General features: G+C 38.5%; 1 protein-coding gene across 1 annotated transcript; it reads right to left on the reverse strand.

Annotated features, from left to right (window-relative positions):
• Positions 1-201: 201 nt before the first annotated feature.
• On the reverse strand, positions 202-17,636 carry EREG (epiregulin). The gene is made up of 5 exons (XM_007463209.1): positions 17,581-17,636; positions 4,639-4,725; positions 2,603-2,726; positions 1,836-1,985; positions 202-283 (listed from the first exon to the last, which is right to left on the reverse strand). The coding sequence occupies exons 1-5, from the start codon at positions 17,627-17,629 to the stop codon at positions 202-204; spliced, it is 492 nt and encodes a 163-aa protein (XP_007463271.1). The 5' UTR covers positions 17,630-17,636.
• Between the last annotated feature and the right edge of the window lie 8,820 nt (positions 17,637-26,456).

Genomic DNA, 26,456 nt, shown 5'->3' on the forward strand with positions numbered 1-26,456 from the left:
TCCACAGTAAATATTTTGTGTACATTATACATTAGCAAACAGTCTGTCAAAAAAAAACAAAAATAAAAACTCTTCTTAGTATATTAAAATACATCATTGTTGACTTAACACATGACCCCACATAAATATTATTAATAAAATAGGAATATTAACATAACCAGGTATGCAGTGCATCCCTGCCCATAAGCTTAATGGCACCATTCAGACTTGTGGCAATGCTGGATCCCCTGAGGTCACTCTTTCATATTCCTTCTTTGGTTCTTTACTTTTTCGATATCTGTACCTAGAAATATTCAGAAATTAAACCGTTGACACTGAAGTTAACAGTGATAGGATCAAAGTATGTTAACAAAAGAAACAAATATATGGACGCTAAAGGTACATTAGCATAGTGTTTCCAAAATGACAGAGGTGAATAGGTTTAGGTTGGATGCTAGAGAAGGAGGAGGGAGGAAGGGGTAGTTTCTCTGAACAAATAATTTGGGGAGGAAATGGTGAAATGCTGTTAAAGGACTTCTCAAAGGCTTTCACATGATCATGAAAATTGTAAAATTCCAGGAGAGCATGTGACCACGTTTAATCCTGGTCTGTTTTATCCTTTTTTTTTTCCTCTGTCTTTTCTTCCTTCCTTCCTTCCTTCCTTCTGTTCTTTTCTTTCTTTCTTTCTTTCCTTCTTTCCTCCTTTCTTTCTTTCATTCTACCCATCATATTGATATAATGCTATCACCAATAATAATGAAAATAAATCAGGCACTTATTAAGTGACTGACAATGTTCTAAATGCTATATATCCATTATTTATTTTATCCTCACACTTACCATTATCATCCTCATTTTACAGATGAAGAAAATGAAGTACAAATGGGTTACATAACCTGGTCAAGTTCTCCCAGCTACGATTCATAAATCTATCGCGATTCAGAATCTTCATTCACTCATTCATTAAAGCTATCTTCCTAATATTTTGAGTTCATTTTCTACCCATTTTGAAGATGAAGCATGTAGCCTTAAGGAAACTGCATAACGTTTTTGCTTAGTGGAAGAATATTATTAGAAAACCTTTGTTTAGCCTTGATTTAGCTACTTGTCAACTAGATGAGCCAGGACATGTCAATTTACTTCTCTGGATCTTACTTTCCCATCTTTATAAAAGAAAGGATTGTAGTCAAAGACCTTTCAGGTGCATTTCAGTTTTAATAATATTCAGTTATATGATCATAACCAATTAAAAAGGCATTATAATTTGGTGAATACTTAGACTCAAGCATGGACCAAATAAATTTAATCTTATAAAAGTAACACTTTTGGAGCTTCAAAAGTAGGAGTGCATTACTGTCAGCAAAAATAAAATAAAATTCACTCAAATCTACACTAAAAAATCTGCACTACTTCCAAAATAAGAAGGATTTCATGGAGGCATTTTAAAGGCAGCTATTATTAATTAAGTCATTCTATTCCTATATCCTGGTCCTAAGCCTAAAAACTGGCCAATCTGATATACTGTCAGTAGTTCGGTGCCCACTCTATATTTTCTCAGTTATTAGCATATATCAGTACAGCATTGTACATGAAGATGGAGTGTTGAAGATGGAACTCTGGGGGACTGACATGAACCAATTTTTAAAAGTCAGCTCTTATAATTATCTGGACACTCGTTTCTACTAGTCCAGACGTTCCACTGCTAAAACTTCTTTATAAATATCGTTAGTGCAGAGTCTACCTTATCCCACTAAATAATACTTTGCCATATTTTTACCCAGTTTGTAAGTGTGGATTGTATAAAGGTAATTTACAAAAGCAGAGTGTTAAAAACAAAAACAAAAACACTGGCTTACCATCTGCAGAAATAGTATACAGAGCCAGCAACTACGACGAGGAACAAGATAACAAGAATAACAGTCAAAGCCACATATTCTTTGCTCAGAGGCTTTTGGACGGTTAAAAAGAAGTGCTCACATCGGACACCAGTGTAACCCACTTCACACCTAAAGGACAATGCAAGAGAAAGGTCAGTTATTTAAGAAAGAAATCATCATTCTGATTAGTTTCGTAAGAGCTAATTTTACAGTGTAATGCAAGATACTGACAAGGTTTGCCAAAAGTTGTAAAGATGAATTCAAAGACTGACCTTAAAGCTGGCCCAACTTGGATAAAAGAGGCCCACACTGCTCTCAAGCTCAACTGCTGTATTAGAATGATAGTCTGGTTCAACTGCCAGGGTGGCTGATAATGGCGGTTTGTAAGTTTGAAGTGCTTTTTGTCTAAGTCAGTGGAATCGATTCTTATAACAATGGCTGACATATAAGTCCAGATTCAAGGCTAAGCTACTACTGCGGTAAGTATGAGAGGAAGGCATGTGAAGCCCTGCCCATTCTGCAGCCCTGAAGCATCCGTACAATTTAACTGCTGTTTGTTCTACTATTTGTTCCCTAACTTTAAAAAAACTCACTCAATAAAGTTTCTAATAGTACATATAAACTGCATGCTAATAGTACACATAAATGGCAGCCCATGGAAACAATAGAGTAATTATTACAAAAATAAAAAAGAGAATGTGGGTTTTTAAAAAACTGTTTTTGTTTGCTTGTATTTGGCGTATTACCTGCAGTGATTTTCACTCATGTCTACCAGGTAGATGCACTGTCCATGAAAACAGTAGCCGTTCATGTCAGAGCTACACTTTGATATTGACACTTGAGCCACGTGTGGATTATCTTCTGTCTGAACTGTGAAAGAAATAGAAAGTGGAATATAGTCTGTTGCTTTCTTTGAAGAATCAATCACCCTTTCATAATAGTAACTACTGAGCTACTGGCACAAAGGAGGTCAGGTATTTTCAGGACAAAAAGTCACTCTAGTTTTCACGCTCCCTAGACCAATAAACAAACACTGGACCCCCAAAGGAAAATGGCCAACAGGCTAAACAAAACAAAACAAAATAAAACCTGGGGGTAAAATTCTCAAACGACAATGTTTAAGATAGAAAAGGTAAGCTGAAGACACACACACACAATCATGATCCTTCACAGTTATTCACTTATCCAAACAAAGTGTGTATAATTTTTTCAAATCTCAAAATAATTCTGACATTCATTACTCCCAAAGCAATTGCAAACTGAATCCATTAATTAATTTAGGAGAGCTTAAATCTATAGTGGGTTTTAAGCCAGCAAGGCTTGTTTTCGTGTGCATTCCCAAACTCTCGGGTTCGGGAAATCAATCACAGTCTCTCACGATGAGACCTGGACATGAACTAGACAAACCTTGAGTTATAAATGCCTCGGTTACACAAATACAACAATGAAAATAGTAGTCTCTTTAGAATAGTGTTGCAACCTACACATACAATTCACTTTAGAACGTTTTAATTACTAAAATGTGACGGATCTTTATGAAATAACCAAACAAATCATCTTGATTGTAATACTCTTGTTCAAATAGCCAAAAATAGGGAGTGAAGCACACCAAACCTCTAGAGAGCACAAAGAGGAAGGACAAGAAAGGAGGTGAAGTTGTTGCAGGAAATGCTCTGGTTCCTCAGGAAAACTCTGGACTTAATAACTCAGAGTGAATATAAAGCAGATCTGTCTCTTTCTCTCTCTCTCTCTCTCTCTCTCTTTTTTTTTTTTTTTTTTTTTGGTGCCTAGGTGCTATTACTTTAATTTTATTTTTAAAATTTTATTTCTTTTATTTTTTATTTATTTATTTATTTTTTTTACTGGAGTATAGTTGCTTTACAGTGTTGTGTTAGTTTCTGCCGTACAACGAAGTGAATCAGCTATAAAGCAGATCTCTCTTGAACCACATTCAGAGTACTCTGGGCCCCAAAGATAAGACCATGCACCACTTTTTTTTTTTTAATATGTTTTTTTAAAATTTATTTATGGCTCTGTTGGGTCTTCATTTCTGTGCGTGGGCTTTCTCTAGTTGTGGCAAGCGGGGGCCACTCTTCATCCCGGCGCGCGGGCCTCTCACTATCGTGGCCTCTGTTGTTGCGGAGCACAGGCTCCAGACGCGCAGGCTCAGTAATTGTGGCTCACTGGCCCAGTTGCTCTGCGGCATGTGGGATCTTCCCAGACCAGGGCTCGAACCCGTGTCCCCTGCATTGGCAGGCAGATTCTCAACCACTGCGCCACCAGGGAAGCCTGCACCACTTATCTTTGTAACCCTATGCCTAAGCACGGTGTTTAGCATGTATTAAGTACTCCGTAGATTTTTCTGAATGAATGCTGTAACTCAAAATAAAAGACATCATTTGCTCCTTTTACAAAAAATAACAACAAAATATATTGACTGTCTACTGTGTAAAAAGTTAAATTTTCCTGTTTTGCCTGGGATCCAACTCCTCACAATGGTTTCTCAGCGACGCTCTGAAATGACCAAAGGGAATCTGATTTTCTTTGTTCTCTATCTCTTTAAGATCAAATCTTTATATATATAACTAGGTGCTCAGTCCCTCTGCCTCCAGTTATTCCTTTATATAATTTTTCCAGATCCCTAGTTCACTGGGTTCTTTTGTTAATACAGCAGCTATTTCCCCCCGCTTTTTTTCCATTATCACATATTTATAGTCTTTGAGTTACATTTCTGTTAAGAATGTGTAATTCTTTGATGCAACATGGACAAAGCTGGGCTTACCTAAAGCTGTGCAGTTATCTTCAGACTCTCCTGGGATACATGAAGGAATCACAGTTGTACTGAGAACTGCTTGTAGAAGATGGAAACCTATTTATGGAGAAAAATCAAATATATAACTAATGCTTCAAGGAAAGAAACCTTAATCAGATTTCCACATAATTACCGTATTTATAAAGTTCTTTTAATTATTTCGAGAATTTGATCCATCGAAACCATAAAAAAATTAATTCATGGAAACAGGCATATCATTGAAAATAAATGAACCCCCAGCTGTTCTGTCCAAGGGTAAAAGCCCTGGCATTACATTCAGAGTTACAGATTTGACCTACTCGAAACATTTCACAGTAACCTTTACAAAGACCTGACTTTAAAGATTGATTTCTTAAGAAGCTTAGCCATTGGAAAATTGGAAAATTTCCACAGTTTTACTTCATGATGTGTTCAGAGCAATGCTCCAAGGTAGAAACTATCACAAAGAAGGCTTCAAATAAAACTCGGCTTCTATTTATGGTCACAACTAAACAGGACTCTCAACCTAAGATACATCAGTTGTTGATTTAAGTACCTAAGTTACTCTTTGCATTACACATTAAAATCCATTTTAATGAATAAAATGTAATCTAAGTAAAGTCAGAATATATCTTATCTAAGATGGAAAGGAACACACATGCTAGATGAACCACACTGTGCCCAAGAATCCAGTTTCTGTCAGCCCAGTAAGAGTTTAAACAAGGCATTTCTCCACTGAAAAGATAAACGTTGGGAAACAGGTACCAGAACGATTCAAGTAGTTTTCTGAATTGCGTAGTAAGAATAAGAGAATCCTTTTAATTGCACGGATGTTGACTGAAGAGAGTTCTACTCTTCTTAGGACTCATGTAGTTGCTCTTCACTCTTCCAGGCTATATGAGTAAATGTTATATAAGAAACATTACTCGTGATGGTGAGAGTAGTAGGTAGCAGTTAACATTTCTTGCCCACGTGCTGTATGTGGGTATGGTTCTACCCTCCTTACCTATACTATCTAATTTAATCCACTCACTGACTCTTTGAAGAAGATACTACTGTTCTCCCCATTAGACATATGAGAAAAGTGAGTTAAGTAACTTTCCCAAGAGTACATAGCAATGTTGTTAATGGGCTGCATTACAGAATCTGGCAACAGGCAATAATACTAGAGTATAATGGACATCACAGGGAACAAACTCAGATAAATGTAACTGAAGCAGAGTATTTAACCCCATAGGGAGGCAACAAAGTACATGGAAAGGCAATCTGGGAGAAAACTTGAGCTATGTAATTTTGGACAAATTAATTAAATTCTCTGGATCTCCATTTTCCCTAGTTTATAGAGTTTGGGGGAGAATTAAATGAAATTATATTTTTCTGAAACATCTAACATACCAGAGACTCATGAATGTTCCATGCCACTCAACATCTAGCCTCTGGTTTTAGAAGTACTGTATGTGGGTAGTGCCCTCTACTGGTCTATAACAATGTTATAAATCTCTCTGTACTTTGGTATTTTAAAGGATAATTAATCCATGTAATAAAGAATTTTATTTTATTTTTTCACAATCAGAGGAGTATGTATATGTTAAGCAAATTGCATATGATTTGGGTAAAACTGAAATTAAAAATCTGCTTTGTTCACACATAAGCATCAGAATTTGCAGTTTCTTAATGTTTCAAACTTGACACATAACAATCCTGTGAAGTAGTTATTAGCCCCTAACAACCTCAGTGTTAAATTACATGTCTGGCCCAAGACCAATTATCTAGTGACCATAGAAGATAAGAGTTAGGAGTCCATCTTTGGACATCAAGCCTCATAACCTTTCAGTGATTCAAAAATATCTTTTGAAAAGTTTAGAACTAACTCCTCCCCACTCCATAGTTCTCCTACAATATAAATGACGCTTCAATTGCTCTTACTGGGAAACAAAAAGCTGCTTGCTTGCTTGCTTTCTTTCTTTTTTTTTTTTTTTTTTTTTTGGGTCAGAAAACCTGCCTCATCCTCATTAGGATGGGTACTATCAAAAAAATGGAAAATCATAGGTGTTGGTGAGGCTATGGAGAACATAGAACTCTTGTGCTCTGTTAGCGGGAATGTACAGTGGTGTAGCCATTATGGAAAACTATGTGGAGGTTCCTCAAAAAATTAAAAACATAGCTATCTATCCAGTATTTACACTTTTGGATATATTCCCTAAGGCACTGAAAGCACGGACTCGTGTCCCCCGCATCGGCAGGCGGACTATCAACCACTGAGCCACCAGGGAAGCCCAAAAAGCTTCCTTCTTAAGTGACAAAAAAGTGGCTAAAGTTTGGATTCCATTGTCAGTTGAACAGAGATGGAAAAGGATAACTTTGTCCACATAGCTTTCTAGGGTGAATTAGCTAGATTCTCATCCAAGCCAATTTTGTTCTACTTCTCAATATAATTTTGCCATATACACTTTCACTGTTGAAGAATTACCCCCTTTAATTTATACAGTCTGCTCTACACAAAGTGGAGCTCTAGATGTGTGTTTTTATATCCCTGACACTCCTATGCCTCCATGCTTCTCCAACTAATGGGAGGAGATATTACCGATTCTCCCACTGCAAAAGGACCATTGTGCAAATGCACATTTCTCTCTTTGCAAAGGATCGTTTCTTCATCCTTTCCAGAAATCAGATACTAGCCTTTCCTGTTCAGAATTGCTTACAAATGCAACCTGCGAGTATTATAGAATCCAGCTAATTGCTTTGAGGTGTTGTTTATTAGGCTTTTTTTTTTTTTTTCTCAAAGATTTTTCGTATTGTTAGTTTTTCCACTGTTGGAAACTTTGATCCAGTTAGTCAGGCCACAAGTGAAATATTTGCCTTTGTGAATTAAAGAACATTCAGGGCAGGGCGTGCCTCCACAAAAACTGGGCTGTCCTAACCTATGACACTCTCTTGGACATAGTCCATCGCTCAGGATGGTTTCTGTGAGACTTGGTACATTAATCCAACATTTGGGTATTTTACAGATGGAATTGTAAATAATTTTAAATGTTATTCTCAAATGAAAGTGTTTACACTACAGTTCCATCATAGATGCATGTAGCCAATAAACTATCAAAATTGGTTCTAAATCGTGTGTCCAGCTGCAAAGCTCTATTGCCTAAAAGCAGTGGTCCTCAAGTTTTTCTCAACCTCACCTCTGGCCCAGGGCTTTGCAAAATGGGGTAGAGGAGTAAGTGGGAATGATCAAAAGATTGAAAAAGTCCACCCATGGAGAATTTTGATATCCAGCACCCTGTCACCCTTATAAATCACTACTCATTACAGTCATACAGGGAAGGAATAGATGCTAAAGTCCTATCCATATATTTCCTTAATCTTTCAGTTGTTCATGACTTTAGTGTTATTTGAACATAATGATCTCTCTGTAATTCAAATGCAAATCTTATATTTGAGTTTTCAATCTTGACCATGGGATGGGTCCCTGCTAGGAAAATAATTCCCTGTGATATTAAAGATTTTAGATAGGGTCAGTGTGTCAGAAAACAGATCTGGTAGCAAGCTCTACATTGGTAACTAAGATACAGAGGAATTCCATGCTAAATGATAATCTGTAAACTCAAAACTGGCCATTGGAACTTCTGTTTCAATAATGTTATGAAAACAAAACTCCCTTTGGAGGCCATTATTCCTGTCAAATTTCCAGATGGGTTTCAGTAATGTAAAGCTCACCTGTTCATCTCTCTACCTTCATCTTTCAGAGATTTGTTTCCGTGAAACCTCAAATGTGCCAGCAGGAAGTGACACCGGTGACTCACAGCATACATATCACCTCTACTCCGTGGGTCAGGGCCGAGCCTACACCTTGCACGATACTGGGGACAGCCCGTGGGAGCGGTTGAGTACCATCACCCCAGTGGGGGGAGCACTAAGTGAGAAGTGCTTGCCTGATAGTCAGGAGGAATGCCAGATGTAGAAAGCATCCTTTTTATTGTATATGGTTTCTTTTGTCCTTGCTTCCTTATGACCACACTGAGGGGCCATCTGGAAGGAGGCTGAGATTTGGTGACTGGCTGACCAAGCCTATTCCTCAATAATCAATTGCAATTCTCAGAGATAAAATGGCTTTCCTGAATAACAATCATGCAAATAAAAATGACCCAAAATAAAATGAGGTAGGTTACAGAATGAAAAGAATGCACCTTATTTTGCCAGTTTCACCTTTTAGGCTATTTAAACTGGAACAGCAAATTCATAATGAATCATAGTATTTGCCCAACCCCAAAACAGGCAGCAAAATCTGCTTTGTTCACACTTTTGCTGTGGTCACATGCCTACCTATTTATGGACTGTTAGTTTTCTACCTTCTTCCAGGGCAGTCTGTAATTTTAGGATTTGTCTGTAACATAGTAGGCTTGTTAGGTCTTGTATACTTTCGAGGAGTGAATATGCCTTTACCACTTCCAGATGCCTTTTTGTCTCAAATCCACTATTAGATAAAGTCCTGCTTCACTTCATTAAAATAACTGTAAACTATCACATCAGACACTGAAAATAACTATTGTCAGTACTTTCTAGTAACAGCCTATGTTTTCAGAGAATAGAATACATATATATGTGTGTATATACATATATATCATAATATATATCTATATATCACAAATCTTGCTTCCTACCAGCAATCATTTTCTTCCTACAGTTTTTCAACATTAACCTTATCACTAAGCTTCATTAAAGTAAAAGCCAACAACTATTTGAGATAAAAACAGGATAACAGGGTGAAACCAGAGGTTGATATAATAATGGGTTACAAATAAGCCTTTAAGTTTGAGTTTCAAATACAGCCATAAGATCTTCCTTGTCAAGTGTCAAGAAAAGATTTAATACACCATGTTTTTCAGTTCAGAGACATTAAACTAAACTCTTCAATTCTGGTAGTAATTTCTAAATCATACTTCAAAGTACTCATATATTTTAGTGATCATACAATACTATACTTAATGCTCTCATAACGGAGGAGAAATCATATCAACTATTGTATAAAGGATACAATTTGTACTAATTTGGGTGTTTTGGAATTTTGTGACTAAAAGCTCTAAATATGGAACTTGCCCCTCCTAAAACCAAAGATTCAACTCTATAGTATTATTTCAAATGATCTATTGAAACTGTATTTTTTTTTCTTTAAGATAATGTTACACAGGAGGGTCTTTTTAGAAACTTTTCTGTCTTCACTCCCTTCCATCATGCTTTTCACACTATCCCTATTGATCCAATTCAGAAATTTAAATCACTATTACATTATTGTCTCAAAAAAATATTCTAAAGGAGCAACAGTTTAGATTATAAGTGTTTGTCATTTGCCTTTTTTTCATTATGGTCATATTGTGTACTACAGCTTTGAAAACTTAACGACATTTTTAGAAGCATATTGTCTATCGTATCATTCATTCTTTATAGAAGCCTATTGCCAAAAACGAATTTGCAAAAGGACAGAGTTTTAATCAGTAAGCATCAAAAAAGAGGAGAAAATGAGTACATAAAAGATAATTTTAAAAGTCTTGGGCTTCCCTGGTGGCGCAGTGGTTGAGAATCTGCCTGCTAATGCAGGGAACACGGGTTCGAGCCCTGGTCTGGGAAGATCCCACATGCCGCGGAGCAACTGGGCCCGTGAGCCACAACTACTGAGCCTGCGCGTCTGGAGCCTGTGCTCCGCAACAAGAGAGGCCGCGAGAGTGAGAGGCCCGCGCACCGCGATGAAGAGTGGCCCCCGCTTGCCACAACTAGAGAAGGCCCTCGCACAGAAACGAAGACCCAACACAGCCATAAATAAATAAATAAAGCAAAATGTCAACAAGTAAAAATAAACACAAAAAAAAAAAAAAAAAAAAAAGTCTTAAAGTTAATTACACTTCATTCCGAGAATCTGTGTAATGCACCTAGCATAATGGAAGGTTCTAAGAAATTTTATTTTGTGAAAATATATAGTTTTTTGGTTAACAGTGGAGACTTCAACTTTCGTGAGAAGCACAAGTTCATCTGTAGTATGATGGTAGGGTGGGAATGGCTTAATTATACTTGATAAATGGGAAAGAAGGAGAGCAGCTTAGCTCTCTTATACTTACTTTTAGTAACTACATGTCTCTAAGAATATTTGTTCAATAAATATCTACTGAGATTTTTCTATATGCAAGACACTGAACGAGCTGCTGAAAGGAAAACTGATGCAAAGGACATAGCTCCTGTTCTAGCTAGAGTTAATGAGGCTAGACTCCAGGTGGTGGCGAGAGAAAGAGAGAATTCATAGATGACACCAAGTTTCTGGCCAGAAAACACCAAGGAAGGTGGCGCCATTAAAGGAGTCGATAACATAGGCAGGACAGCAGGTTTGTGGTGGCATCTGCAGCTAGTAAACATGAAGGAGGACATAATGAGAGAAGGAATTTGAGTTTTTAGTTCATATATCTTCTATTTATATTTATGAGGCACTTGGGAAAACACATCTTGAGTAAAACAATAAGAATGGAGTTGATGGAGTCTATCTGAAAATCATATGAGGAAATATCACCTTTAAAGGCATAGGAGTCATTCAAATGTTCCACGGGAAATAGTACGCAATGGAATATAATAGAACTTTGGGAAATAGGTGATAAGGAGTGGATAGAAATGGCCAAGGAATTTGGGGAAAAAAGGAAGTTCAGTCTTGCGGGAGCCAAGAGAGCAGAGTTACAAAAGGAGGCATGGGGTGATCAGTAATGCAATGACTGAAGAAAGTATGAGTGACTCCATCATAAATAAGATTCATCATTATTCAGGGAAAATAGTGTTAAAATCAGCAATAAAAATTGTTAAGTTGATTTTTTTAACACTAGAATTGGTTTTATATTTGCATCCAGCTTACCATTAATATGAATTTTATTTGTCTTGGTAACTCAAGCACTGATTATTCAAACTGTGAATTATGAGTGGCAATGTGTTATAGCAATGGAAAACATATTAGCTAATGCTTCTCACCCTGGAGTAATTTTGTCAACCAGGGACACTGAGCAATGTCTGGAGACATTTTTGGTTGTCACAACTCAAGGTGGGTGGGGTGCTACTGACATCTAGTGGGTAGAGACCAGGATTGCTGCTAAACACCCTGCAATGCATAGGACAGTCCACAACAAAGAATTATCCAGTCTGTAATGTAAATAGATCCAAGGCTGAAAAACCCTGCAGTAGACCCGTGAGGTATGGAGTCCAGTTCTAGCTCAGATACTAAGTTTATCCCTCTGGAGGTAGGTTTCCTTATCTCTGAAAATGTCACCTAGGCTTGGGGTGCAGTGGAGGCAGAGATGGAATTTAGATTAGATTACTCTAAGGTTCCATTCATTTCTAAAACAATACTTTTCTTTTTCTTACTGACTATCCATCATTTAGTCATATCACTGCCTGACCTCTCTCTCTCGCTCTCTCTCTCTCTCTCTTTCTCTCTCTCTCGCTCTCTCTCTCTCTCACACACACACACACACACACACACACACACACACACACACACTGTGATATACTTAAATTTTGTTAGGCATACCATCAGTGAATACAGACTACATTAAGAGATAGAAATGGGAAAAATAAGGAAGAAAAGGTATTCAACTTTATTATTAAATAGAACTGAATTTTCAAAAACTATTGCTCAGCCATAATATTTTGCTTCTCAAGCACATTTTCAAAGAACAGCTGGTTGAGTCAAAACATAGTGCTGAGAACTCTAAATAAAGTACCATTCTAATCACCCATCCAACAACATTTAGAGTGACTAACGTAAGTCTGTTACAATGTGAATGATAAAAGATAAGTACAGCACCAGTTAGGAGAGACAGGGCCAGATACACACTTACAGGGTGACGTGAAAAGGGTAGGACCGAAGGATTCAGAGGGATGCAAAGGGGTGGGGGGAAGATTGCACATTTATTTTCCAGTGGTGAGGAAAAGATGAAAGGGGCTATCAGAGAAGGCTTGATACTTTTCAGTCTTAAAGGATGAGGGGAACTTTCACTGAAAGTGAAGAGTGAGTTGGGAGCATCCACAGTAGACGATACAGCATATTCATAAATGGACACTTACACTCTGGGTAACTGACTTCTTTTTAAGTCTGTTTTCTCATTTGTAAACTGGGAATAGTAACATTTTTCCTGGCTAAAAGGGAGTTATTATAAAGATCAAATGAGGCATTTTTCTAAAAAAGCACTTGCGGCTACTGATAACAGCTCTAATTTCAAAAGTGTTTTTTAGTATTTTAATATTATGATATTTATAATGTCCGTATATAATAACCTGATGACATAGTTATTATGATCTCCATTTTACAGATGACAAAACTGAGGCTCAAAGAGGAATAAATCCTTCCAAAAGTATGAAATAAAAGAACTGGGGTGTGAAACCTATATTTATATACTATGTCTCTTGATTCAAAACTATACAGTTTGACTAACACACCATTGTAAAGCAATTATACTCTAATAAAAACGTTTAAAAAAATATACAGTTTGACACACATACATGCGCGTGTGTGTATATATAAAAGTATACATATATGTATGTATATATATATATATATATATACACATATATATTTATACATATATATGAGGAAGAGAGGCTTTTCCCCTTATCCTGAGGACTTTCAAGAGGATTTGTATTTAACTCACTTTCATGCCTCAAATTTAAAATTCAGGATTTTTGACCCAAGTAATTAAGGGTTAACATTTTTTTCTGGACAATTATCAAGTTGTCTTGTGTGTTATAAATAGTATTCTAGTTAATTAAATCATTACTTTAACCTAGAATATCACTGAACCTTTATTTGCCCTATAACCAGACATGCACTCTTACATAAACTGCATTGCCAGAGGACACTGAGTCTGTCTCATTACTTCATTTTTCCAAAGGTTCCAGAATTGCCATACCAAGGCAATGGTTTTCAGGGTGCTCCTCCTTGAGGACCTCTCCTATTACAGCTCTAGGGAGTCTTCCCATTGTCTTCTGAAGGAATGTTCTCAACAGTAGTTACAGCCATATGAATTAGACAATTTGCATAGGCCTATATTCAGAGCGAAGACTGACAGATGAGGAAGCCACATCTTAATTTTTTTTTTTTGCGGTACGTAGGGCCTCTTACTGTTGTGGCCTCTCCCGTTGCGGAGCACAGGCTCCGGACGCGCAGGCTCAGCGGCCATGAGTCACGAGCCCAGCCGCTCCGCGGCATGTGGGATCTTCCCAGATCGGGACACGAACCCGTGTGCCCTGCATCGGCGGACTCTCAACCACTGCGCCACCAGGGAAGCCCAGCCACACCTTAATTTACAGTCTTTTTAAAAAGGATTCCTTACTTGACATTTGCATCTCCTGGGTGATTATTAACCAGGAAATGGGAGATTCTTGGGCAAAAATGAACAGAAGACATTCAAATTCAATTTTTCCAAAGTGATTATGTGAATATTACACTTTTTTTTAACCAAAGAACTATGTCTATTTCCTCACTGTTAATAGAAGTATGCTGTAGATTCCAACTTGATCCCTTATCAATACTACATTCAATTCACAATATTGTGAATGATCCAGGGAACAAAAAGGATGTAGGTTTCCTTCTCCTTGATTGTGTTACTTACTATACATCTAGGAAAGTATAAAAATAGAAACAAAGGCCTCAGTCAACTGATGTCAATGATGGTTTCATAATAAAAGTCATTTCCTGGGTATTAAAAATGCTGAATATAGGTTAAGTAAAAATTTAACATATTTCAGCCGAGCTTAAGGAAATAATTGTATCTTTTCTGTGCTTGATTTTGAGTGATACCATAAAGTACCATTTTAGCACAAATACCAGTCCCCATAACAGATTCTAAGCCCTGGGGCAGTCCCCAGACTACTCTGGAACTTCTCTATTAGAACCTGTTACTTTTATTATGCTTCTGATAACTCTGAGAACCTTCTGATAACTCTGAGAACATTGCTCCAGAATGAACTTGACATTTGCCATCTCTAAATCCTTGTAAGGTACCTGACTTCACTGAGCCTGTTTCTTCATTTGTCAAACTGGTCTAATCATAACTACCTCCTATAGTGTTTTAAGGAGCGAAGGAGATGATAACGTGGAGAACACCTAACACACCACATGGTCGGCTCACAGGAGGCATTTGGTAACTGTTAGCTCCCTTCCCAGCTCCTGGATTTGTGCCTCAGTGCTGAACCACACACCCCAATTGCCCAAGTTGTTCATGTGGCAAGATGATGCAGAAGGCAGCTAGAATACCTGGACCAAAACCCAGACCGGAGAGGCCTGTCATCCTGTTTCTACCTATGATGTGTCATCTCAGGTTGTGCCAGCACCAGGCAGCTCATAAACTCTCAGGGTCAAAAGAAAAGATCTGAGGTGAGCCATTGCCTCATTGAGATCCGCGCTTCTCAGGTTTCAAGAAAGAATGTTTATTCTGCTCAATTCTCTGTCATTGTGCAATGAAGTGGACATCAGTTGTCTTGGATCTGTCATTCAGGAACACGCTCAAAAGCCCATTTGGCTATCAATGAACATGTCTGACTTTTAGATCAAGAGCCCCTAAACGTTAATTGCAGAACTCAAGAGAAAAAATTCTCCTCTTCATCCTCCAACAATCAAAGATTAGAAATGATAATTTAGGGCTTCCCTGGTGGTGCAAGTGGTTGAGAGTCCGCCTGCTGATGTAGGGGACACGGGTTCGTGCCCCGGTCTGGGAGGATCCCACATGCCACGGAGCGGCTAGGCCCAAGAGCCATGGCCGCTGAACCTGCGCGTCCAGAGCCTGTGCTCCACAACGGGAGAGGCCACAGCAGTGAGAGGCCCGCATACCACCACCCCCCCAAAAAAAAGAAAGAAATGATAATTTAAAATTATATATTATTTAGAATGCATTATCTAGTTTGAGGTATCTCAACCCTTTTATTTAACGTTGAGTAAGCTAAAAGTGCCAGCAAACCTGGGTGCGAACTTTTTCAGCGTAGCTTTGCTTTTCTATGGGACACCGGGTAATAGTTTCCCCATATATAAAGCAAGAACATCAATATCAAATATTTATAAAATGTAAAGGTAACCAAATGATTGTGGGGTGTGTGTAGCACTTTAAATCTGCATGTGTTGGAGACAGAGGATGGAAATGAAAGTGTCTGTATTTTTTCCACAGATATAAATACATGTGAATTCCACAAAAAAAGCGAAAATAAAATGTTTGCTGAAATCTAAAATAACTGTTTCCTTCTTTTGAAGCCTAGACATTTGGGAAAAGTATTTCTAGGTAATCTTGTGTTTGGGGGGAAAATGGCAATTTCACAAGTAACAGGTGGCCTTGCCTTTTTTCCATGTGCTCTGGAATAAGACTATTGAACTTGCATACCTGAATAGAGTACAGAGATATGATATAGAACTTCAAACAGGAACTTTCCTAGTGGCAGGGAAATATCTAAACAAACTGGGAAAACAGAAACTGACCTAGCTCATTTGGAAATGGGCTTGGCAGCTGATGAAATAGGTGAACTATAATTAAGTAATGCAATAAAGGAGTTAAGCACTTTTATGGCAACAAAAACACACGACACATATGCTAGGTAGGTAGTAACCAGGTTATTCAGAGGCTCTTGCTGTCTCAAATTAGCATATTCAATGAGTGGCCCAGAACAGACACTTACTTGCATTGTTCAGAGCAACCTTACAGGTGGAAAAAAACGCGCTAAGCTATTCTGATCTCTAGGTTAATTTCTAACTTTAGGAAGACTGTCACCTTTGCAAATTCATTCTTTTCACGGAGACTTCAAAACAAAGATAGCAAAGCCACATTATTTACTGAGAACCTTCTAGCACGTCGTTCTTAGTACAGTTTTGGTAGAAACCACAGATCCAGTTTCCACCTATGTCCTTGAAGTTGGACAACTATGCATAGTATGCATTTCATTCGGTTTCCCAACCCGTTAAGATAAGGCGTGTCGAAATAATAATTGACCTGTCACATCCTGCACAGGTAGAGTGAGTTAGGGGAATTCGCCTCATTGCAACTCCAGAAAAAAAGCGAGATTGACAACCTTTATTTCCTTATTAAAATTTTCATATACAGCTCCAAATTCCTCTTGAAATTTAGGAATTCACAATATATATTTTTAAACCAGGAAAGTTAAAGATTTTTTTCCCCCCTGTCCACAAGAACTAAATTATCTCAAATAAGAAGACAAGCATTAAAGTACGCTCAGCCATTACAGAATACAAGGGTGCAAGCAGCAGCGAGCGAAAATAACCCGACCAGCCCGCGGGGCGAAACCGGAAGCAGCAGGTGTTGGCGTCCATGGGCCTCCAGGAGCACCCGGACCTGCGCGCGCCCCTCCCGCTCCGGGTACGCAAACAGCCTTTTCATTCTGGGGAGCTTCAGCGAAGCTGGCACCGCTGCACGCCAGGGCTCCCAGACGCTTAACCCGGCTTGATTTAGAAAACTGAAGGCAAGACAGGCGGAACAGCGTTTCTTTCCAAAAGGTCTTTCCTAGGCGCGGGTCTTGTCCATACTCCCGCCTCCTGTCCCCGCCCCCAGCCCGGTTTTCCCCTGTCTTTTGGATTTCTAGACCTGTCAGATTTTCAAAAGGAAACAACAAATCCGAAATCTTTTCAACTTTTTATTTCGCCTAATACGGAGCTATATTACTTCATGCAGAACACACAGACCAAGTTCATCTATCCGTGCAAGGTATTTTAACACCAGCCCCTTCCCCTACCCCACCCCCTACCCCACCCTCTTCCATAGCCTGCTGGAGGGAAAGACGGGTTCGCCTAACGAGAGACGTCGTTCGCAACGGAGTACACCTGAGTCTGGTGGAAAGCGCGGTACTTGTCAAATGACAGCTGCCTCGGGGCCGCGCAGTCTCGTCTTCCGCGGCGGGAAGGGGCGGGGGACTCACCCAGGCAGAGCAGCGGCGCGGGGACCCAGCGGGCACGGCGCGGCTCCATCCTCCTCCCCGCGTCAGCGTGTGAGGGGCGCGGGCGTGGCCTGGGCGACGGGGCTGCGGCGGCGGCGGCGGTGCCGGCGGCGGCTGGTGCTGAGGGAGCTGCGGGGGCCACGCGTCTGCAACTTTTCCCTCCGACACCCGGCCTGTAGGACAAGTGAGCTCCACAGCCCGCGCCGAGACCTTTATAAGTACGGGGCGGGGCCTGGGGACTGAGGACTAACTGCGTGTCCAGAGTTTCATAATCGCCCTCGGGGGAGGAGTGGCCGGAGGACTGTCCGGATGTCATCCTCCCTCTCTGAACACCTGCGAGTGGCTGAGGAATGAAACAATGCTCTTCGGGTGAGCCGGGGACTACTCCCCACACTTTTGCAGCTCCCTCTCGGGCTTCTGCGGGCGGAGGTAGGGAGCGTGGACCAGAAGGGTTGGTTTGCGCTGTGGGACCACCTGCTGGATAGTGGGCGGTTTTAGTTGCTCTGGGTGACAGGCGTAACTTGAGTCAGCCAGTCTTCCTGCCAGGGCTGGAGTTCCCAGTACGTGCATTTGGAGAGCTGTGTGTGTGTGACTTACGGAAGTTCTTGAAACTTGTCAGTGGCTCAAGGACTTTCTTTGTGTTCACACCCACCACTGCCCAGAGTTGCTTTTTGTGTCTACACCTTCTTTCGAAGCCCCTCGGCTTCCTACGTGGTACAGGCATTTATGGCTTCAAAATCTAGTGATTATGAAGAAATAATCATAATTATTTCTTCATAATCATCATTTCTTCCCCTAAATGATTTAACTTCCCTGAACTTTGCCTTAATCCTGTCACTCCGCTGTACAGAATCTTTCAGTAACTTACCGTTGCCTTTTGGACAAGGCCAGACACAAATGTAAAGCCAACAGCCTTTTCAATCTCAGCTCCCACTAGTTCACCCAACAAATTTTCACACCCCAGCCAGGCTGGGAAACTCACTCTGCCTTTGCTTATTCCCATTTTCCTCCCTGTGCTGGTGGAGTCACAGTTTGGGGAAATGGCTGCCTTTTACTGGAGCTGGTCAAATCCTACTCACTTTCCTGGTTCTCCTCAAGGGCCTGGATTTCTTGACCCTACAGGGATCTCTCTCCATTCTGATCTCTTACAGCTTGTATTGTTTATCTTTCCCCTAGACTCAGAATTCTAGATCTGGTACTTCATACCTGATGAAACTACTTTGATTTGTTTAACTTTTCTTGTTTGTCAGTCATATGTTCAGATCTGTATGAATACATAAATTGCCTTACTTGTTGTTGTATTTCCCCTGTAGGGCCTGAAAACAGTGTGTCAATACAGCAGTACTGACAGCATAGTTGAATGGAAAGTGGAATCTAATGGATGTTGGTTAACTCCTTACCTTTCTGCTTTTTGTTTTCTTCTTATTATTCCTTTCCTTTTCCTCCCTCCCTCTCTCTCTCCTTCCTTCCTTTCTTTCCTTCTTTCTCTCTTTCTTTCTTTCTTTTTCTTTCTTTCCCTTTCTTTGTTTTCTTTCTTTTCTTTTTCTTTCTTTCTCCTTCCGTCCCTCCCTTTGTTTGTTTCTTCCTTCCTTCCTTCCTTTCTTCCTTTCTTTCTCCCTCTTTCTCCTTCACCAGAACTCTCATGTTGGAAACAAACACTTTGTCTTTCCCTCGGTGGTTAAGATCATGGGTTCTGGATTTAGATTGTCTGCATGTGAATCCTTGGACAAGTTGTTTAACCTCTCTCCATTTCCTCATATGGAAAATAGGGATAATAATAGTATCTAACTCATCGGAAGATAATGAAGGTGCTTTCTGTAATGCCTAGTACAGAGTTGGCACTCTTTAAAAATTCCTGTTATGATATGTAAACACATGTTAGGATGATGGTACTTAATAGGTTGGCAGTATTCATGAGCTAAATGAATGAATGCATGGTAAGGTAGAGGTAGGATTATGGGTTCCTAAGTCTAACTTCTGAATCCAGAGGGAAAACAAGCAGTAAGTAACTTGTCACTTAATTGATCTTTTGTAAAAGAATAAATGGAACCAAGAGAGATGATCCTGGCAATGGGTTAGTTTTATGGAACATTAACAGGGATCCCAAATTTGGTAAATTAGAATTAGGAAAAGGGACTGCTGGCTCGTAATAGTTTTTGTTTTACAAATTGGATCTGGAAAAGAAATAACTCAAGTGTCTGAAAAATTAAAGCAGAATTCATTGGAAAGAATGAGGGGTCAACTGGGAGCATTTCCTTATTTTGCACAATGGCCTGTCATTTACCTACGAGGAGTGACAGGAAGAAGAATGTCTTAGTCCTAATTAATGTCTTATTTCAACAAATACAGTGTTGTGGTTTGTGCTCAAAAGAAGGATGGGGTGGGAACACATTGGGGAAAATGGGGTAATGCAGCAGCAGTCAACTCTTTGGTATTGATATGTGAAGAGGAATTTTTTGACGCTTTGTAACTAATGCCTGCAAGCATGAGATATCATCATAGTGAAAAAAATCCTTGTGCTTATCCCAAAATTTTCCACAGCAAGGAACTCCTCTACGGGTTAAGTTCACATGGTGTGAAGAAATCTTTTCTTTATTGGTTCTATGTTTACTCAATTTTCTAGCCATTAGTTTTCGAGAATGACTCCATCATGATACATCAGGGAAGATTTGCCACTGCCTCTGTGAAATAGCCATCTTCTTCTTTTTTTTTTTTAATAATTGGAAACAATTTTCATTCATCTTTCATTTAAACGTATCGTAGTATGAGGTACAATCATAATTACCCTTAAAGGCACAAAATATATTTGAAGATAGGACAGTTTGGGAAGAAAATAATCAAGTCATAGAGAATTTTCCAACTATGAAGTGACTTAAAGACATCAACCAGATCAGCAATTCCCAATGTGAGTGAGAGGTTTGAGGATTTTCTTTGTCAAATGGTTAGTAAATATAAATAATACTTATAGTCTAAATATCTAGTACATTGAGTATTGTGATTATTAAAATGTATTCATTTTAAATTGATAATGAATTCAAGGTGGCTTGGTGGCGCCTGTAGTTTGATACATAACAAACATGTAACCTCTGTCAGGTGGAGAGATGTGGCAAAATAATCTTTTTACATTATAAGAGGTCTTCTTAGGGGAATTAGGAAACCCTGGGCTGGCAGCATCCACATACAGGCCTAAATGGGTATCAGCAATAAACCTATTACAGACCATAGCCAAATCCAGCCCTGGGCCAGACCTAAAAAACTAGCATCTAGCCTCAGACAAGAATGGATAAAACCTCACAATTCTTCCATCTCTTGCTTTTTTCCTCAAGTCAGTGCTCCTTGGGACTGCAACAGGCACTTATTTATTATGAAATTACTGCTTTTCAAACTAACAACAGATAATACCTGCTTTGGTGAATTAGCTTTTATATAACACAAAATGTTTAAAGTCTTTTATTAGTTAATCCTTAGCAAGAACTGCTACAATGGAGTGGTGCTGGATTACTTTTCTTTTACAATGAAAGTGTTGAAAAATATAGGAAAGTGTTCAAGATTAAGTTATTAAATTTGATATTCAAAATATGAGTCCTAGAACATGAATTTTGTTCTATCAGATGCTAACTTCTGAAAAAAAAAACTGATTTTATTCTAAATTTAGCCAAATATTAACCATATGGGAACTTTTTAGCAAGTTCCACTTGAATGAAGAATTTATGTCCTTCAGGATAATTTTTAAAATGTGTGCTAAATAGTGTCTTATAAACTACAAATAAAACACAGATTTCCAAGCAAAATTCTGGGCTCTCTCTATCCCCATATATCACCTTTATGGGAAAGTGACTGCTTTGCTTTTCTCCTTGACCAAAAATCAACAGACTGCCATGCCATCTCTCAGTGATTTATTTATTCATATCATATACAGTTAGAGACAAAAATAAAGAAGGGAGGAATATATATTGAATGTAGTGATCCTCCCTTTTTTTAAATAACCTTTATCATAGACTTTTTTTAAAAAGTAATTTTCCTCTGGACTAATCCATTCTTAATTGAGAATTAGTATAAGAATTCAAAAAGGAAAATTTCCTTGTTTTTCTTTCAGTATATACAGAGGTAGAGGAAAGTAAAAATTTAGAAAGCTTTAAAGTCTAATAAATAGTAAATTATTATTTCTTATTGATTGACCTGATAATTTGAGGAGTTTTCTGAAACGAAAAATGATTCCAAAACATTTAAAAATTTACGTACCATTTGAATGTTGACTGAATGGTGTGGATGGCTGATTAACTGATTAGATCAGTGAATTCACTCAAAGACACTATCTTCTGTTTGTGGTTCTGTTTAAATTCAGAACCATAGGTGGAAAGGAACATGAAAGTAGTGGATATTTGTTCTTAAATCTAAATGTGGATGGATGTGCCTAATAATAATAATAATAATGACAACTACTACTTATACCTAACATTTTTAACTCACTGGGTAGTTTAAAATATAATGGCTTACTTATTCCTCTAAATAACCCTGTGAGGTCAGTACATTTTTATTTCCGTTTTACAGATGAGACTAAGGCAAAATAGTAAGGAATTTGTTCAAGGCCCTTCAGCTCATAAACAACAGAGACGGGATTCAAACCAGGCAACCTGACTCCAGGTGGTACCAGACTCTTTCACCATCACACTGTATTGCTTTGACGCATAGCAACACCTGGTTCACTGAAAGTGCAGTGCTTGTTATATGTGCGACGCTCTCAGATATTTTCATTAAAATCCACGTTTCTGGAGTTTTCTAGTCTCAAATTCTTTTCAAAGAGCATTCACATCCCTTTGCAGATAGTTTTTTGTACTCCTTCCTTAAGACGAATGTCCTATGTTGTTGTTATCCTATAAAGAAGAAAATCAGGTGTGCCAGCCTTCCAGCTTCCATTGCCAAAGCATTTGTTAATCTTACTATTTTATGGTTCATTGTGCTTATGTAAAACATTTTATTCTACAAATGTCCCATCAGAAATGTCACCTGTGAATTTCATCAACAGAATCCTCTGAAAAAATCATTCAGTAATCGCAAAATGTAAGAAAAAGACAAGATACTACGTGATATTAGGAACCTGATATCTGACGCTGCTGCTTCTTGTACTTGCTGTGAACTGTGCCCTAGTAATAGAGGAGCCTCCCCTTCCGTCGCTTATACCCACAGAGCATTAATTACACACGTAGTGATGATGAATTAGGAATGCAGCTATCCCTATTTAAAGCACTGCTATTTCATGTTTAGCTAACTCCTAGTAGGATGTGATCATACATTGCCTACGTTGGTGCTTCTACTCCTTAAGCAACATTTTACAGCTAAAAGGTTAACTTTCAGAGTCACTGATTCAGCAATCATTCAATAAACATTTTATGTCTCATACAACCACACATCAGCCTTTGAGAAACTTTACAATTTATTTCTAAATCATCTGCATGATTATTGCATGATTGCTTATGGATTTATGTAGTTCCATAAATATTTAATGTTAATGTCATTATCAGGTGTGGAAAAAGGACAAAACATACACAATAGATACTTAAGCTTGAAACTGTCTTGTCTGTCAGTCTCTTCAAAGATATCTGAATTACTTTCTAAATCTATGTCTCAATAAACATTACCTAGGATTGTTTAATTTATGCAGACCCTGGGGGTAAAAATATCTAGAAGATAGAGTGCCACAAAAATCCTAGGAATTGTTTTATGATTAATATTTTTTCTCAGTTTAGCACTACCACTAACAGGTTAAAAACCTGCTAGTGAGGGCAATAAAACAATAGCTATTAAAGCCTTCATTTTTATTGCATTGGATATTGTTGGTAATATCTATTTGACTTAGAAATTATCCCCAATAAAATTACACACAGATGAGATTGTATTCTATCTTGCAGTGCATCTTACTCTGTAAGGAATGATTTGTGTAATTGCTAATAATTTATTGTACAGCTGGCTAGACACCAATTCTCACCCATGGCTGCACTTTAAACTCACTTAGTCAGTTTCAGAAAAAATTCCTGAAGTCTGGGCCTTACTTTCCCAAAGGTTCTGATTCATTTGGTTTGGGAAGGGCTTCAAATGAATGTATCCTTACAAGCAGAAAGCTTGATGTTTTAACTAAAACATGGAAAAAAGAAAGAATACTGAGCCACATAGTTTAGATCCAAGTTCTAGTCCTGACTGAACATAAACTTTTGTGTGATCTTGTGTAGGTCATTTAACAGCTCTGGGCTAGATTTTTTTTCATTCTTAAAATGCAGATTTGAACCATATGATCTCAAACAGTATAGCTTTCTATGACTTCTGAATCTGGTACTGAGAAGATGGAAGCACAGCTTTTTGTCTCTTGACTGTATGTGCTTTAAGCATTGAGCAATTTTAGGCATTGGCTAAAATATCCTAGAGTGATAGCACAGATACTGTCCTCAGGATTTGAAAAAGTAGTTTATCTTCTAAACGGGCTACTCCAGTTCTCTAAATCTTGCCTTCATCTCCCGTAGTATTTTTGCTTACGTGTTTTGGTCATTTTCTTCCCCTTGCTTACAACTTATAAATCATAAACTCCACAAAAACTATGTGGGGTTTAGAAACTTGAAAATCTTGATCCTGTTGCAGATAAAGAGGACTGTATTGTAGTATAAACCAAATCACATTTATGACAAAAATTTCACTTTTTCTGAGAGAAAAAAGGGTATATGATAAATGTGCCAAAAATCAGAAGAAAAAAAATTTATGGAAAGAAAGAAGGAAGGAAGGGAGGAAAGAAGGAAGGAAGGAAAGAAAGAAAGAAAACGAAAGAAAGAAAGGGAAGGAAGGAAAGAAGAGAAAGAAAGAAAAAGAAAGAAAGAAAGAAAGAAAAACTAAATCAATAATAGTTAGAAGCACTAAGTTGCAATCCTGGCTCCTATCATTCGTGAGTCTTTTGACCTTATGAGCTTGTTTATACTGTAGTAACCTCATCTGTAAAACCTGGAAATAATTGTTCCTTTCATTCATCTCAGATATTTATTTAGTGCCAAGATATATAAGAGGGTCAAAAATTTAAAAGGGCAACCATGATAGTGCTGGATTCCCAAAGCAAAAGGTGGGCGTTCCAAACAGGAGGCCAGTAGCAGATGGAACAATGAGGTCAAGACAATAGGAATGGAGGAAGAAGTTTGGCAAGAATGAGGTCACTGGTAACCTTTCAGGAGAAAGTTCAGTGGAATGGAGAGGACAGAAGTCAGATTACAGACACATAATGTCCTGTATTTCTAATATTAAATATTACTATCAGAGGAGTTGTCAGTGAGCCTCAGCATGGGAATATTCATAGCACAGGCCTCCCAATAAGTCATCAAAACTAAGTGTAAAACTCATGTAGTAGAGATGAGTCATTCTTCCAGGCAGGCCTCTGTTTAACTCATATAGTATTCAAATGAACAAGATAAGCTGCTTATGGTGGGCTTTACTATAACATGCTTTTCTTATCTTTTGCTTATTTAATTTGGAGGGAAATATCAAAAATAATTTTCTTCACCCCTACATAGCTCTAAGAAGGTATCCTTATATATTTTAATAGAAGGATTAGGGACAAAGTGATCTATACATACATATTGAGATTCTATACATACTATCACATTCACTCCTTATTTAAATGTATTGGTCTCTCCTCTTATTCCTTTCCTACCTACCCCTATTCCACTATTTGTATGTGAGGGTGAGGGGGTACAGGGAGATATTGGGTTGGCCAAAATGTTTGTTCAGGTTTTTCTGTAAGATGTGGGAAAACCCAAACGAACTTTTTGGCCAACCCAATACATACAACGAGTACTCTATATAGAGTATTCATACATACATATACACACACACACACACACATATTGTATCTGTTGTATCTGCAGTGAGGGCAAATAGCTGACTCCAGAGAAACTGAAATGGATCATCATCTTCAATCTTTATATGGTGCTGTAGAACTTAAACTGATTTGGACTTCAGAATAGCATAAGATCAAAAAAATAAGGGGCTTCCCTGGTGGTGCAATGGTTAAGAATCTGCCTGCCAATGCAGGGGACACGAGTTCGAGCCCTTGTCCGGGAAGATCCCGCGTGCCGCGGAGCAACTAAGCCTGTATGCCACAACTACTGAGCCTGCGCTCTAGAGCCCGTGCTCTGCAACAAGAGAAACCACCGCAGTGAGAAGCTTCACAATGAAGAGTAGCCCCTGTTCGCCACAACTAGAGAAAAGCCTGCACACAGCAACGAACACCCAACACAGCCAAAAATAAATTAAAAATAAATGTATATTTTTTAAAATGACATGAAAGGAATTCCAGTCCTACAACTCCTAGAGTCTCCTCTCAAGTTACTGTGGCTCTTGGACTGTAAATTCAGACTCAAGATTCTTCAAAACTCCCATCATCTCACCAATCAACTCCCCGAACTCCCTGTAACAGCATTAATTTTCCTTCCTCTAAAGATGCCTCTTAATACATACCTATTTGTAAAATCTAGTTATCTTTCTAGCTTTGTACCAGAGGAAATAGTTTTTCAGATCTATCGGTCCTGGGTTAGTGTAACTGCATTCCTAAGAATATAAGAAAAATAAAGTTAAAGGAAACCCAAAATCTCACCAAAAGGAAACCTGAGTTTTACATGAATCTTGAACCAATTTCCTAGAGGCCTCCTGTACCCTACCTAAATGACAGAGTGTGTCTCTGGATTTGGAAAGAAAATCGCCCAGGTAGCTGTGGGGCTCCACAAGGAATGGTTGGAAACTGCCCTTCCCTTTGCCCTTCCCTGTGCTGCCAGTCTTGTAATGGATATCATGGCATCCTAACAAGAAACCTTCCACTCTTTGTTCTG

The sequence above is a fragment of the Lipotes vexillifer genome, unplaced genomic scaffold, assembly GCF_000442215.2.
Source record: "Lipotes vexillifer unplaced genomic scaffold, Lipotes_vexillifer_v1.1 scaffold872, whole genome shotgun sequence".
Taxonomy (NCBI): domain Eukaryota; kingdom Metazoa; phylum Chordata; class Mammalia; order Artiodactyla; family Lipotidae; genus Lipotes; species Lipotes vexillifer.

Bases quoted from the DNA above. Each gene is read 5' to 3' on its own strand.
- EREG (XM_007463209.1), bottom strand. From the start codon at position 17,629: ATGGAGCCGCGCCGTGCCCGCTGGGTCCCCGCGCCGCTGCTCTGCCTG. The intron at 4,726-17,580 runs GTGAGTCCCCCG...CTCCATAAATAG, and splicing joins CGCGCCGCTGCTCTGCCTGG to GTTTCCATCTTCTACAAGCA. The intron at 2,727-4,638 runs GTAAGCCCAGCT...TTTCTTTCACAG, and splicing joins AGATAACTGCACAGCTTTAG to TTCAGACAGAAGATAATCCA.